This window comes from Saccopteryx leptura, chromosome 1 (assembly GCF_036850995.1).
Source record: "Saccopteryx leptura isolate mSacLep1 chromosome 1, mSacLep1_pri_phased_curated, whole genome shotgun sequence".
Classification (NCBI taxonomy): Eukaryota; Metazoa; Chordata; class Mammalia; order Chiroptera; family Emballonuridae; genus Saccopteryx; species Saccopteryx leptura.
This window is the reverse complement of record NC_089503.1, coordinates 297,184,381-297,200,149: the sequence shown is the minus strand read 5'-3', so window position 1 is coordinate 297,200,149 and position 15,769 is coordinate 297,184,381. Positions and strand designations below refer to the sequence as shown.

At 39.9% G+C, this 15,769-nt stretch overlaps 1 protein-coding gene across 8 annotated transcripts in view; it reads left to right on the top strand.

Annotated features, from left to right (window-relative positions):
* Window positions 1-15,769, top strand: part of NR1H4 (nuclear receptor subfamily 1 group H member 4) — a 75,749-nt gene that overhangs the window by 47,999 nt on the left and 11,981 nt on the right. For 6 of the 8 annotated variants that reach the window (XM_066356882.1, XM_066356900.1, XM_066356890.1 and 3 more), the window contains 5 exons: window positions 2,650-2,802; window positions 5,077-5,210; window positions 6,668-6,766; window positions 7,091-7,190; window positions 11,141-11,287. In XM_066356882.1, the coding sequence (XP_066212979.1) occupies window positions 2,650-2,802; window positions 5,077-5,210; window positions 6,668-6,766; window positions 7,091-7,190; window positions 11,141-11,287 (633 nt within the window). The remainder of the gene's footprint in view (window positions 1-2,649; window positions 2,803-5,076; window positions 5,211-6,667; window positions 6,767-7,090; window positions 7,191-11,140; window positions 11,288-15,769) is intronic. The other 2 variants (XM_066356912.1, XM_066356876.1) reach the window with 1 other exon arrangement.

Genomic DNA, 15,769 nt, shown 5'->3' with positions numbered 1-15,769 from the left:
TGATGGACTCGCTACCCTCTGCCCTTACATTTGGCAAAACCTTCATAGTCATACAGAGTGGCCCTGAAATGGTCACTTTTCATCTACATTCCCACAATTTATTGTTTAATTAGCTATCTTATTGTCTTGTTTGTATTATGCTGGGAATTTACTTCTTTGTCTTCCCAGTAAGTTGGAAGCTCTGAGGACAAGAATGCTTTACTCATCTTGGTATTTCCCAGGTCAGAGAATGCAGTTTTGGATTATAGATATTTAATATTAAGTCATTCTACTCTTTTGTGACCCCAGGGAGATAATTATAGCATGCAGAGTGCTTAAGGGTGTGGACTTTGGTTCATGACCACCCGGGTTTGAATCCTCCTAGTCCATTTGTTAGCCATGTGAGCATGGCCAAGTTACTTAACCTCTCCATGGCTTCTTTTAAAATTCTATAATATGGGAACATATAATATTATCTTCATCATAAAGTTGATATGAGGGGCCCTGGCTGGTAGGCTCAGTGTATAGAGTGTCATCCCAGCATATAGATGTCTCAGGTTTTATTCCCAGTCAGGCTCACAAGAGAAGCAACCATCTGCCTCTCTCCTCCTCCTTCTCCCTCTCTCCCTCCCCTTCCCTTGCCCCTTCCCTCTCCCCCTCCATCTCCTCCCTTTCTCTCTCTCCTTCTCCTGCAACCAGTGGCTCAGTTAGTTTGAGTGTTGGCCCCATGTGCTGAGGATAGCTTGGTTTGTCCGAGCATGTCAGCCTCAGATGCTAAAAATAGCTTGGTTGATTTGCACATTGGCCTCAGACAGGAGTTGCTGGGTTAATCCTTGTTGGGCTGCATGCAGGAGTGTGCCTCACTATCTCCCCTCCTCTAAAAAAAAAAATGAGAATAAGGATTAAATAACTAAATGCAGGTGAAATAGAATAACAGCTAATGAGTGCTTAATAAATGTTAAATATTATTCCAACAGGCTGCTAAAATGGGAAGGACACTTGTCTCAGTTTTGGCATGAAAATACTAGATGATGCATTCCAAAGAGAGCCCACCTTGCAGAGGGCAGTAAAAACCCAATTAAGTACTTAACCTACTTTGATGGTTTGAAGTAGGTAGTAACTGGAAATTATAGATCAGTATTGCTCTAAAGACTTTGATGCATGTGACTAACATGCTATATATCTCACATCCCCACTGGAAAGGGGTAAATGTGGGCTGTGGGTGTCTGCTGTGGGGCCAACCACTGGAACATATGGTACTTTTGTTAATTAGGAAAAGATGTTGCCTCTTCCCCAGGTAAAATCTATATACCAAGGAGGCCCTTCTGCCCAAGGCCCAATGAAAGGACCTTCAACAGGATCCACTGAGGAGATTGACATGTTGAAGCTGAGGGAGACTGGGGACTGGCACCTTGATTTCACCTGAAAAGTTGGAAGGGCAAGAGGAAGCATAACTGGCTGTTTATGGATAAGTGGGAGAGATTTCTCTGCCCCAAAGTTTGTTGGACCAGAGAAAGTCAGCAAGGGGTTCTCTGAAGCCCATGGTACGGGGGCCACGTGGAGGGTCCTCAGAGCTAAGAGTGTGGAGGTAAACTGCCAGATTCCTAGATGCCCTAGGCATGCAGGAGAGACAAGCCCTGGGCTGGAGGAGAGAAGCATTTGACCTCATCAAGGGATGGCAGAGCAATGCCTTCCAGTGATGGGAGGCGTTCTAAAGAGCCCAACCCAAGGCAGAAAGTCAGTTTCAGAGACTTGCTACTCTGTAAGCCTGACTCTAACAACACAGGCCAGTGCTGTAAATACGTTCCTGTCGCTTCTTCCCTCACCTCCCACCATCCTCTCCTTATTTGCCCCTCCACATCGGCTCTGGAAGTGTCAGAAACTATGCTTAGCCTGATGGAGGAGAAGGAGTAGCAGTGGAAAGCGGAGAAAAGGAGAAGCAGAAAGAAAGTCATTCCCTTGCCTCCCAGACCTCGGACAGCTCGACTGTAGGAGGCTGCTGCTGTGTGGCTACACTTCCTAGGGGAGAAGTTTGCTTTTCAGTCAAGGTTGGCATTTCTATTGTTACACCAAGCTGGGCTTATTAAAGTACTGACTTGAAACCTTGCATGTGACTTCTCCCTGTCTGCCTGGTAAAACAGCAGCTCATTTTCCAAAACTTAGATCAACACTCACTTCCGAGTCTGACCCCATCCTCCAGAACAGACCGTTCTCCCTGCCTCCTGTGCTCCAGCACAGCCCAGAACGGCTTCATTGTACTTGTCTGGTCGTCTGCATGGCTTTGCCTTCAACCCGCCCGCCTCTAAGAGGGCAGAGATGACTTACTTGTCTCAGTGCCACTAATCCCTAGACCCGTTATCCCAGTACTTAATGGGCTCCAGTGAAGATATAATAAACACGATTTATCTAAAAACAAAACAAAACAACTAAGATTTTTTTTTTTCCTAAGCATGTCTTCTTTTTTGAGAGATGAATGAAAACCAGCAGGCTTCCAGACGAGGCAGTCGAGTTGAAGACGCTTTGTCAACAGGACGCGGACGGGTGGCCTGCATGCTGCCCTCCAGGGGTTCACAAGAAAACGCCTGGGCACCTCCGTCCTCGTCCTCGTGCGTCTTCCTGAGTAGAAGCTGCTGGGGGGCCTTTTCATCCCTTTCTGTGTTTCTTCCGCAGGGTTCTTCAGGAGAAGCATCACCAAGAACGCCGTGTACAAGTGTAAGAACGGGGGCAGCTGCGTGATGGACATGTACATGCGCAGGAAGTGCCAGGAGTGCCGGCTGAGGAAGTGCCGGGAGATGGGCATGTTGGCTGAATGTACGTGTAGAGGTATTTGCGTCCAGTAATTATGTTCCACTGCATCTCTCTTCAGACGGCAGATGTCAGGTAACCCCTCTCATGAGCATGTTACCTGACGTAATGAAAGAGAGGACCTGACTCAGCCACCTGAGTTCTTTGAAAGGATAATGGACCACTGGACTCGTCCAAACTGTCCATCGCAGAGCATTCTAGTCCCCCGGGAGGAACAGCTAGCTGTTCACTGTTGCTGTGAATGAGACGTGGAGAGAAGGGGCGCTATTTTAATAAACTACAGAGAGTGACAGTCTTAAGTTTCCTCCAAATTTGTTTTACTATCTTTTTAATTTATTTTTTAATTAGCATAACAATTCACAGTTGTGGGGGGAAAATGAAGAATAAGATAACTGCCTCTGAATCGTCTAAATAGAGTTTAAAATCAAGTCATTTTATTAAGAATTCCCCCTGCCCTTTTTCGGGTGCAGCTCTGAACCAATTTGTATAGGTTTGCACAGGAAATTAACTACCCTAAGTTTTAATATCATTTGGCCCTTCAATCTGATAAAGAAAAGACATTATATTAACTGCTGGCTTTGTGAGGAAACCATAATCTTCATCAACATTTGGAACGCATGCTGGTATATAACATATTAATTTTTCATTCTGCAAATTCTACAGACCACTCAGATTCTGAGATATGTCCTGTTCCACCTCAAAACACAAACAGACGAACAAATGTCACCAAGGGGATGATAACAGTCAGGGAGGGAATGCCACATGAAATAAAAGCCTTTGGAAGGCGATTCCAGTTCTATTGTTCCCAAACTGTCCAGGCAGCTGGGCTGGACCCAGTGAAATAATGAGTGCAGGAGGGGGAAAATAGGTCGGTGTAAACAATCCAGCTCCAGGGGGATGAAAGTTTTATAGTGGCCGATCCCAATCTCCCCTTAGCATGTATGAAACGAGAGACTGCCATAGGGGCTGCTGCTGGAACCCAATCTTGCAATGGAAACATTTGCTCTGACACGGGGTGGTTCGTGTTGCACATAACTTAAACATGAACTCGCCCTAACTGAAGCACGGAGGACATTTTTCAGGACTCCACCTATCAGAGTCTAGGATATTGTTTATGAACATAAACTTGTCCAGTAACAGATGCAAAGCTTTAATATAAACTGAATTTCCTGGACAAAGAAATTCCTGGAATTTTGTTTCATTAAAATTGAGAGAATGAGGAAGTTAAATGGGAATGTGGAATATCATTCTACGTTATTTTTATAGTTGTTTAAGTGTAAATTAATGGTGATATTATATGATTATTCAAAATAACATTTCTAAATCCCCTTGAGTTATTTTTATCTGTAATTATGATCTCAATAATTTATACAGTTCTGAAAATTAACAGGATTTAAAAATTTTTTCTAAAGGTTCTTGATATTTGTTTTATTCAACATGTTTACTTATATGTTTAGTGTGAAACTGAATACATGTCTTATGATACAGTTATGTAAACATGGATGAAAAAATAATATTAATACTATGTTTTGAAACAATAACTTTCAAAGTTCCTTAGAACAGGAATAAGGAGTGTCATCTTCATTTTATTGATTGAATACTTTGCATTTGTACAATGCTTTGGCAATACATCCTTTATATAAAACTCACTTAAAAAAAATGACATGAGGCCCTGGCCAGTTGGTTCAGTGATTGAGCGTCAGCCTGTCCCAGGTTCGATTCCCAGTCAGAGCACACAGAAGAAGTGCCCATATGCTTCTCCACCTCTCCCCCTCTCACTTCTCTGTCTCCTTCTCTCTCTCTTCCCTTCCTGCAGCCATGGCTCAATTGGAGCAAGTTGGCCTTGGGCACTGAGGATGGCTCCATGGCCTCTGCCTCAAGCGTTAAGAAGAGCTCAGTTGCTGAGCAACAGAGCAATGCCCCAGATTGACAGAGCATTGCCCCCTAGAGGGCTTACTGGGTTGATCCTGGTCCTGGCATAGGTGGAAGTCTGTCTCTCTGCCTCTGTTCCTCTCACTGAATTTAAAAAAATTTACATGATAACATTTAATCTACACAAAACCCCACAAAGTAGATATTATTCCCTCTCTACAAATAAAGAAACTGAGACTCACACTGAACAAATTTCTTGTTCAAGGCCAAGGCTTAAAACATCAGAAGGGCTAGAATTGGCTCCATGCCACACTGCATAGGGAAGCTTACGAGCCAACTGTTTATCAGCTGCCTCGTGACCACACACCCAACAGTAGTTTCTGTGGTTGGTTGTTAAGTCTCTATGTTTATTTTTTTCAGGCTTGTTAACTGAAATTCAGTGTAAATCTAAACGACTGAGAAAAAACGTGAAACGGCATTCAGACCAGACCATTAATGAAGACAGCGAAGGACGTGACTTGCGACAAGTGACCTCGACAACTAAGTTATGCAGGGTAATAACATGCAACAGTGTCTGCCAAAGCCAACAGCAGCTGAGCTTCTAGGCATGTAGTGATGTGGCCGGGAGGCTTTCAAAGGAGAGCCACAGCTACGAGCAGAATTTCATTTCAGTTGTGCCTCAGATGGACCTCTTTTTAATCCAGAGAGTAATACATACTTCTGTGTAAAATTCAGATAAAAGCAGTGTATAAAGTGAAAAAGTGAAAGTTCTCCTTCTCCCTGGCTACATCCCATTCCTACTACCCCAGAGGTTGCCAATAAAAATGGTTTGGTGTATACAATGGGTTTTTCAAACTGAGTTTTGATGACCATTGTTTCCCTGCCAGTGAGAAGAAAGGTTCAGACTAGGGTGTGAGCTCAGTAGAGGCTTGTGAATCCGTCTTTATCAATGGCTAAAACAGAGCAAATACACATCTGTGGACCCACAAAGGAAAGCCCTTTCCACTGAGGCCACAAATTACCCCAGAAATCCTTTGAGCAACTGAGGACAAATAGAGGAATGGCATCTTGTGTGATTAGCTAAACAAATTGATAACACTCAGGGTATTTCAAGGAATTTTAATTTGCTATTAGCTGAAAAACCTAGAATACATTTTTATTCAAGTTATACCCTTCTCAATATTTATTACACTACTCACAAAACTTCATCCACATTCTGTTTTTCAAATGTATTATTCTATATTTCTTTCAGGAAAATTATTTGATATAAAAATGTTGTTTTGCCATAGTGCTTCATCGGTAACACGTTGGTATCAGGAAGCATAGAGTTGGCACAATTACTCACCCTCTTCAAAAGATGCTAGTAAGGGAGAAAGAGATGTTTAGGGTCTGAATTGTCCAGGTTGATGACTCTGCTTCAAGGGTCAGCAAATGTTTTCTGTAAAGGGCCAAATATTTTAGGCTTTGGCCACATATAATCTCCATCTCAACTGTTCAATGTTGACTAGCATTGATAAAACATGAAAAAAATGAGTATGGTTATCTTCCAATGGATTTATAAAAATAGGTGGATTTGGTCCATGGTCCACAGTTTGTCAGCTCCTGCTCTAAATAAATACCTGCAAATGGGTTCTCCATTTTATATGTGGGAACTTTTTCTTAATTATGACCAAACCTTGAACTTTCACCGAACTTCTCTATGAATGGACCCAATAGGCTTTGTATCCAGACTATTACTTATTCCTAAGAAATACATTAAAAAATATTTTGTTTTCTCTATTTTACAGAGAAGAAAATGAGTAACTTGGGACAAATTCATTGAAATATAATATGGTTCACCCCAAAACTTAGAAAAAATGATGGCATATTATGTCAGTGTATATTGTTCCTGCCATATTAAGGCTTTCCCCAACAATTTCTGATATTAGATTACTCCATAAATATGCACTATATATATGTGCATGCTTTATAACCACCCTCCCTAACACCTTTTATTTTTTTGCCAGTGTAGGAGAAAACTGAACTCACCCCAGATCAGCAGAACCTTCTACAGCATATTATGGATTCATACAGCAAACAGAGGATGCCTCAGGAAATCACAAATAAAATTGTATGTTTAATATCTAAAAATGCATGGTTTAAAGTTAATATATTCTGGGGCTCTTACTATACTGGAGGTGGAATTAATATATAAATATATTACTTTAAAATGGTTAGAGCTGAGAATTTAAGTTATACATTTAAACTTTTAGCAGCATTAGATAACTAATGAGTAAGAAGTCTCATATCTATCCTGGTAACAGTAATTGCTCTCAATGGATCTGAAAACTATGAGCTGGGTCTTTAAATGTTATCTGGTTGTCTAGCCTAATGATTTTATATTGCTCTCTCCTTTTATATACTTATTAATCATTTGCTTTCTTCTTAAATTTAGTTAAAAGAAGAATTCAGTGCAGAAGAAAATTTTCTCATTTTAACTGAAATGGCTACCAGTCATGTACAGATTCTCGTAGAATTCACAAAAAAGCTGCCAGGTATCTTTACATGTAGTTACTTTTCTGCTATGCTGTGCAATATACTTATGACATTAAGAGAAGCAGGTCTGTTCATTGCAAAATGAGAATTATTGCATATTTGATTTAATGTGTCTACTCTAGATATAAAATGTTAGACCCAGCTAGAATATTTAAAATCATTTATAGTAATTTTTCCAAATTGATAAATTAAGACATTGAAACCTTGAAAAGTTGTGATTCATCCACTTATTTATTTTTTTTAAGTGAGAGGAGGGAAGAAAATGAAACAGACTGCTGCATGCACCTCCACTGGGATCCACCCAGCAACTCCTATCTGGGGCTGATGCTGTAATCAACTGAGCTATTTTTAGCACCTGAGGCTGATGCACTCAGACCAACTGAGCTATCCTCAGCACCTGGGGTGGGTGCTCAAACCATTCGAGCCACTGGCTGCAGGAGGGAAAGAAGGAGAGAAGGGAGAGAGAGAGAGAAGCAGATGGTTGCTTCTTTTGTGTGCCCTGACTAGAAATCAAACCTGGGACATCCATATGGGTCAATGCTGTATCCACTGAGCCAACAAGCCAGGGACTACTTATTCTTTTAAAAATAAGTATTTGTTGATACCTACCCTATACTAAGTACCTAGTTATTACCTTCAAGGAGGTGATTAAAGGCCATAATAAAAAAAGTATATACAAAGTGCTGTATAAAAGAGAGGAAATAATTGCAAACTGTATCTGAGAATGACAGGAAGGCTTCTTATAGAATCATATTTGAGTTGGGTCTAAAACACAAAGAAGCTTTTTAGGTAGCCTGAAGGGGAAGAGGCATTTGAAGTCAAGAAATCTGCTTGTGAAAATATAATAATGCACAAGCAAGAATAGAATTCTTAGAGATGGGGAAAATAAATTCAGTGTGGTTGGAGTGTAATGCCTTTGGTTCCTTGGTTAGATATAAGGTAAGCTGGTACCAGACTGATTAGAAACTAAGAATTTTAATTCTAACTAAGGATTTTTAATTCTTTATTATCCTCTGGATGATAAAGTGTTCTTTGGTGGCTTTTTATTTTTTTGAGAGGGAAGTGATGAGATTTATGTTATAGAGATATTGCTTTGTCAGGTTTGTATTAGGTGGATTTGAACAGGGCAGGACTGGAGGCAAACAGGATCAGTTACTATGCTATTGCACCAGTCCTGGCAAGAGGGCTTGAAATAAAGCAATAGCAGTGGAGGAGAGAATAGGAAATAAAATAGAGACTCAAAAAATGATAAGACTTGATGAACAAGTGTTCATGTATGGAATGAGGGAGAGGGATTTAGCCCCTCCAATTCTTCCAGACACATTTTCAATGCAATCTAAGTCAATAGGTTTAAGTTGTTTCTCTGTGTTCAATTCAAGATGGTGGCAGATTAGGTGCATGTTACACTTACCTCCTCCCAGGACCAAACTGGAGTTATAACTACATTGTTTCACTGTTTTAGAAATATATTAGTGCATAAAAATCTCATGGTCTAGCCTGATGAGGCAGTGGCTCAGTGGATAAAGAATCGGATTGGGATGCAGAGGACCCAGGTTCAAAGCCCTGAGGTCACCGACTTGAGTGTGGGCTCACCAGCTTGAGCACAGAGTCACTGGCTTGAGGGTGGAATCATACACATGACCTCTTGGTCACTGGCTTGAGCCCAAAAGTTGCTGGCTTGAGGTCCAAGGTTGCTGCTTGAGCCCAAGATCACTGCCTTGAGCAAGGGGTCACTTGCTCTGCTGTAGCCCCCCAGTTAAGGCACATATGAGAAAGCAATCAATGAACAACTAAGGTGCCACAACAAAGAATTGATGCTTCTTGTCTCTCTCCCTTCCTGTCTGTCTTCTGTCCCTATCTGTCCCTATCTCTGTCTCTGTCACACACAAAAAAAGTCTCATGGTCTAGAAAAGTATAATATCTATCTTGTATAGTTGCATAATAATGTGATATTAAATTACAGAAGATAACTTCTGATATAGAATTGTAACTAAACATGTTAATTTGCCTTCTTTCGCAGTCATTACACTGTTTTATTAAATGTGTCATGGATAAACACAAGCCTACATAAAACTAATTAAATGAAGGGAGGAAGTTTTTGTTATTAAAACATTAATATTCTCTCATTTTTTGTTAATAATGGAAGAGGAACTTAATTTATTATATGCTAATTAAGCTGAAGGCAATCTGGATCAAAAACAAGATTATTTGGCCCTGGCCGGTTGGCTCCGTGGTAGAGCGTCGGCCTGGTGTGCAGGAGTCCCGGGTTCGACTCCCAGCCAGGGCACACAGGAGAAGCGCCCGTCTGCTTCTCCACCCCTCCCCCTCTCCTTCCTCTCTGTCTCTCTCTTCCCCTCCTGCAGCCAAGGCTCCATTGGAGCAAGTTGGCCCAGGCACTGAGGATGGCTCTGTGGCCTCTGCCTCAGGTGCTAGAATGGCTCTGGTTGCAACAGAGCAATGCCCCAGATGGGCAGAGCATAGCCCCCTGGTGGGCATGCTGGGTGGATCCTGGTCGGGCGCATGTGGGAGTCTGTCTGACTGCCTCCCTGTTTCCAACTTCAGAAAAATACAAAAACAAACAAACAAAAAAACCAAAAAAACAACAAGATTATTCAAAAACAAAAACAAAAAATAAAAAACAACAAGATTATTCAAGTAAAAACTGTGGGAGGAGATGTTGGAAACGGAGGAATATGCTGGGTTTTTTTCTGTGTATGGAGAAAAAATTTTCAGTTCAAATGGTCAGTTGGTCTTAAACCAAGAAATAATTGAAGACAAAAAATGCCTTTTTCATAAGAAGGTGGCTTATTTGAAAACAATGGAAATATCTTATACACCTCTTCTATCCTGTGCCTCGACTGGTTCCTGAGGGAGAAAAAAGAGTATAATTAATGTGTGGTTAATGAGTAAAGCAGAAAGAAAAATTTTCAAAAACAGAATGAAAAGAAAAGGCAAAAACCACTTGAGAAAAAAAATGACAATAATTATAGAAATGACTTTATTACAGATAGCAATACTAGTGATGTAATACTAATAGTGAAAGAATGTTTTCTGAAGGACCTAGTTGAGTCATTCGATTCTGCAGATCCTTGAACAGGACTGTGCTGGGCCCTGTCCAGGGTGCTAGAGACCTGGCGTATCTCCTCTCAAAGGAGTGCTTAGATTCTCTAAAACAGTGACATTACCTTTCGACCCTCTGCATTATCTCTTCTCTAAACTCCTATTGCCATTTAATACTTCCCTAAGCCATTTAGACCCTGAAGGCATTCTTTTATTTTTATTTGTGTGGCATGTGTTTGTTTCCCATTCATTACTTCATTCGTTAATTCATTCATTATTTCAGTCATTTCCCCCATCCTGCATAGTGCAGTGCTGAGTTCAGAGAAGATACTTAAATGTGACATTGATTAGGGTTTTTATTATTATTATTATTAGAAAGACTACCTATTCTCCAGATTGACTAAAAATTCATGAGTTGGCTAAATATTTCTTTAAACCTTTAGATACACATAAAGATTTTCTTGGCTTGTGGATACTTTCATTCTGCAGAGCTGACCTGTGATACCAAATGTATCTAAAATAATGGCTAAAAAGAATCTGCTTCCTTCTAGTTTTTGAAGGTGGCTTCATCTGTGTCAGCCTGTCTCTGCCATAATATATATATTTGCCATATATGTATGTATGTGTGTGTGGTTGTGTGTGTGTATGGGTTTGACATCCTCTTGTGCCCAACTTGTTTATCAAATCCTGCTCAATGAGAATAAAAGTCAACTTTTATTTGGGCAAGAAAAATAGACACTTACTGACCCAACTTTACTACACAATTTTAAAACAGCTACAGAATTATTTTATGAAAATGTTTTATCATTGGGGATGATAGTGATGATGATATACTATTTGCCAGCATTTACAACCTCTTGATATAAATTTGATTATCATCTTCATTCAGGATTTCAGACATTGGACCATGAAGATCAGATTGCTTTGCTGAAAGGGTCTGCAGTTGAAGCTATGTTCCTCCGTTCAGCTGAGATTTTCAATAAGAAACTTCCAGCTGGACATGCTGACCTATTGGAAGAGAGAATTCGTAAGAGTGGTAAGTACTGGACTTCGCTAATGGTAAGAAGAGTTTCTTTATGCAAGTGAGAATTTGTACTACCTGCGAAGGCAAGGCTGCTGCTTATCTTATGCCTTGTTACATGCCCATTAAGACTAACATGGAGAATGACTCTATAAAGGTATGTGTTAAATAAATGGGACTTTTAGAGTCTTGGTGAAAAAAATCCTTTTTGCAATAGCAATGTTCTTTTCACTTTACTGAGATGAAGGGGCACAGGGTTTTAAAATTTTTAGAAAATTAGTTTGGTAACAAATATAGCATAAAAGAGTTGTCATTCAGTTCAGAAAAAGATGCATTTATTCAAAGCCTCTAGGTATGAATGCCTATGTATCAGACTATTATCAATATTTGTTCATAGAAAAATAAGAAGAAATAATAATAGCAACATTTACTAGGTTTCAGACCCTGTTCTAAATACTTTACATATATGATTCCATCAAATCCTTGAAAATATCCCATGAAATAAGTACTATTATTGTCCCCACTTTAGAGTAGAGAAAATCATGTGTCTTCTTTAATTTTTTTTGAAATTTATTTATTGATTTTAGTGAGAGAGGCAGGGGGAGAGAGAGAGATACAGGAACAGCTCGACGACCTGGGATTGAACCAGCAATCTCTGTGCTTCTGGATGACGCTGTTAACCAACCGAGCTATCCAGCCAGGGTGCCATGTGTCTTAAACACTGTGCTGCGCTGCCTCTCAAGAAACAAATGAGATAATAGTATGAATAACTCAGTTTAACAGATTACTATGGAGTAATATTGTAACACAGAGGGTCCAGTGACATCAGAATGTCTCAACAAAAACAAAACAGAAACAGAAAGAGAATTATTGATACAGAGGACAGCTGATGGTTGGTTGCCAAAGGCAGGGGGTGGGAAAATTTGTGATATAATAATAATAATAATAATAATAATAATAATAATGACATAAGAGTAGATTACCAGGAATTCTCTGCAGTTTATCTTAGCAGATATTTTAAATAAGATAAGTTCTTATTTTTCTGAGAAAGTTTATATATGGGATGGGGGATGAATGAGATGAGATGACTGTTGGAGGATCTTTTTTTTTTTTTTTTTTTTTTTTAAGTGAGAGAGAGAGAGAGATAAACAGACAGACAGAAAAGAAGAGAGATGAGAAGCATCAACTCGTAGTTGTGACACCTTAGTTGTTCATTGATTGCTTCTCATATGTGCCTTCACTGGGGGGCTTCAGCCAAGCCAGTGACCCCTTGCTCAAGCCAGCAACCTTAGCTCAGGCCAGTGACCTTGGATTCAAACCAGTGACCTTTGAGCTCAAGCCAGTGACCCTGCGCTTAAGTTGGTGAACTCACACTCAAGCTGGCGACCTCAGGGTTTTAGACCTGGGTCCTCAGTATCCCAGGTCAAGAGTCTATCTACTGTATCACCACCTGGTCAGGTATTAAAGATATGTTTTTGTTTGTTTGTATTTTTTCTGAAGTGAGAAGTGGGTAGGCAGAAAGACAGACTCCTGCATGCACCCGACCAGAATCCACCTGGCATGCCCACCAGGGGGCGATGCTCTGCCCATCTGGGGTGTTGCTCTGTTGCAACAGGAGCCATTCTAGTGCCTGAGGTGAAGGTCATGGACCCATCCTCAGTGCAGGGGCCAACTTTGCTCCAGTGGAGCCTTGGCTGCGGGAGTGGAAGAGAGAGAGAGAGAGAGAGAGAGAGAGAGAGAGAGAGAGAGAATGGAGAGGGGGAAGGGTGGAGAAACAAATGGGTGCTTTTCCTCTGTGCCCTGGCCAGGAATCAAACCCTGGACTTCCACACGCCAGCTGACATTCTACCACTAAGCCAAATGGCCAGGGCTAAAGATCTTTTTTTCTTAAAATATTATTATTGTATAATTGACTAAAACAAGTTTAAATACTTATAAAGCCAGTATTTTAAAATAGAGATTGGAAGAAAGATTTTAAGATAGTTCTGCATCTGTGTTTTAAGTAAAATAATTGAAAATTACTTTTTAAAAACAGTCTTGCTGAATCATTGTTTTTTTCTCGTAGTTTAAAACTGAGAGCAATATTAGCATCATTGGTAGATTTAAAAACATTTCTAAAAGATGCATTATTTTTATATATCCATTGATTTTTTTTAGTTTAACTGCTCCTTAAGAGCAAGGTACTAGAGTGGTGGTAAAGAGAGGTATTAGGCATGTTCCTTCCCCTTGGAAGCTTACAGTTTAGGTGGGAAGAAATGAACTGTTCAGAGGTAGTTAAAATGTGGAGGAGAGTAAGAGAGAGAGATGGCTTCTCATTGGGAGAGATTGGGAAATGATTCACTGGCATTTTTGCCGGACCTTGAATGATATTTGGTGTGGTGCTCAGAGTGGGTGTGCAGGAGATAAGGACAGGCAGGAGCAAAGGACTGAGGCAAGAAAGCTCTGGTTCTGCATACAAATGATTCAAAGGAGAGTGAATTGTTAAGTTTGACGGGATGAAGAGTTATATTAAAAAGGGATAAAAGAGAAAATATACTCTGAAGCAAGTGCTTGAAGGCCTTGAATATTGGGCTACAGATTTTATTCTTTATTTCCTACATGATGGGGAGACACTGAAGATTTTTGAGTGGGAAGAGAAAATATCAAATCAAGCTTTACAGGTCTTCTAGCAATGTTAGGATAAGCCAGGGCGGGGGGGATACATGGTAAAAGCTAGAGGGATCAAGGATGTGACCCCTGCTGCGGGGAGACATGAAGAGGAAGAGAGGCTCTGAGAAATCTACACGCTCACAAGAATTAGGGGATATTTTATCACTTCATATTCATTTCGAAATATCCCTTAAATTTTGTGAGCAATATATTATCGCAGTTTTTCACCCTTTGAAAGACATTGTGTTATCTAGAAATATGGAGTCTGGTCCTGGACAGTTTTGTCACTTCCCTGTTCTGGGTCTTAGTTATAGAGTGTGTGTACGTCTAGGAGACTGGGGGTAAGGGAGAAGGGTTGGATCGAGTAATATCCAAGGCACCATCCAGTTCTACAAGTCTTACTGCTTTTCTTCTCTTAAGTCTTCTCAATCGATTCTTTTCAATCATTCTTTTCTGATTGTTAGGTTAGCCAGTCATTTGGCCAGCTACTGAAGGATCCTGGTTTTTTTTTTTTTTTAATTTTATGGCGGTAAGAACATTTAATATGAAATCTACCCTCTTAAGAAATATTTAAGTGATATTATTGACTATTGGTACAATGTTGGACAATAGATCCCTAGAACTTATTCATGTTGTTTAACTGAAACATTATGCCCATTGATTAGGAGGGGGAAATAGGAGTTGCTAATTCCTGGGTACGAATCTTGATTTAAAGTTGCAATTAATAATCAACAGTTTATCTTAGGAAAGAGTTAAGGATGCAACCTGCATCTATAGTCTCACCTGGATTTTGATATTAAAAGTTCCATAGGCATTGCTGCATCCTTTTGACTTAGTATTTTATCTCAAGTATCTAGCACATGCTGGCTTTGAGTGGGTGCTCAGTAAACATCTGTGAAATGAATAAATGGCTGGATAGATGAATGGATGGATGAATTATTACCTGAAGCTATAAGTCTGGTCCATTTATTTTCCTTTCAGATGGTTCTTCCCCTGAATATAGAACCACTCCACTCACTCCAACAGGCCCAGTCCTGCCCCAGATTCAGCAAATTCTGGGGAGCCCTATATTGCATCTAATTCTAGGAACTTGGCTCAGCCTTGTTCCTTGTGACAATCTCTGCCTTCTTGTGTGACTCTCTTTGGTGAGTCAGAAAATCTTGGAAAGTTGACAAATGAACCATGGAGGAGGATTAGAAATTTGTTAAGCCACAAACGTCTGAGAAAGGCATTGCAAGATTTATAGCCATTATAATAATATAGAAAGTGCAAAGATGTGAAGGAATAAGGGAGTAGCCATGTATAAGAGTCATAAGTACTTTAATATTATTACAAAATAGTATTTATGAAGCTGAAACCGTAGTAAGTACTAGATTATCAAAGAAACTAAGTGCCACAAAAGTAGTTTGATTTAATCCTTTTATAATGGAGTGCCTTTGCAATATTCTGAGCTGCTGTGCACAACCATAGAGGTCCTGAAAAAAGATGTTTCCAGCGGGAAGAGGAAGGAATGTTGAGAGGGACTAAGACAGGAAGCAGAGAGAGCTGGGAAGAGACCGATGCAGTAAGTAGGTGAGAAATGAGGAGGGTTTTTCTTGTAACTTAAAAACATGTGATAAAAAAAAAAATCTTGCTTAATAACATAAATTTCAGAAGTGCTTCTGCAAGTTTCAGAATAGTTCAAAAATGAAGTTTTCCAGCATGTGGTCTCTATAAATAAATGTGCATACCTATAGTTCATAATAATGTACTTTACCCAAACATCAACCACATATTGTAAAAATAAAAAGCATTCAAATGCACATACTGATTAGGATTTTATCATTTATAATGATGGTTAGTTTTATT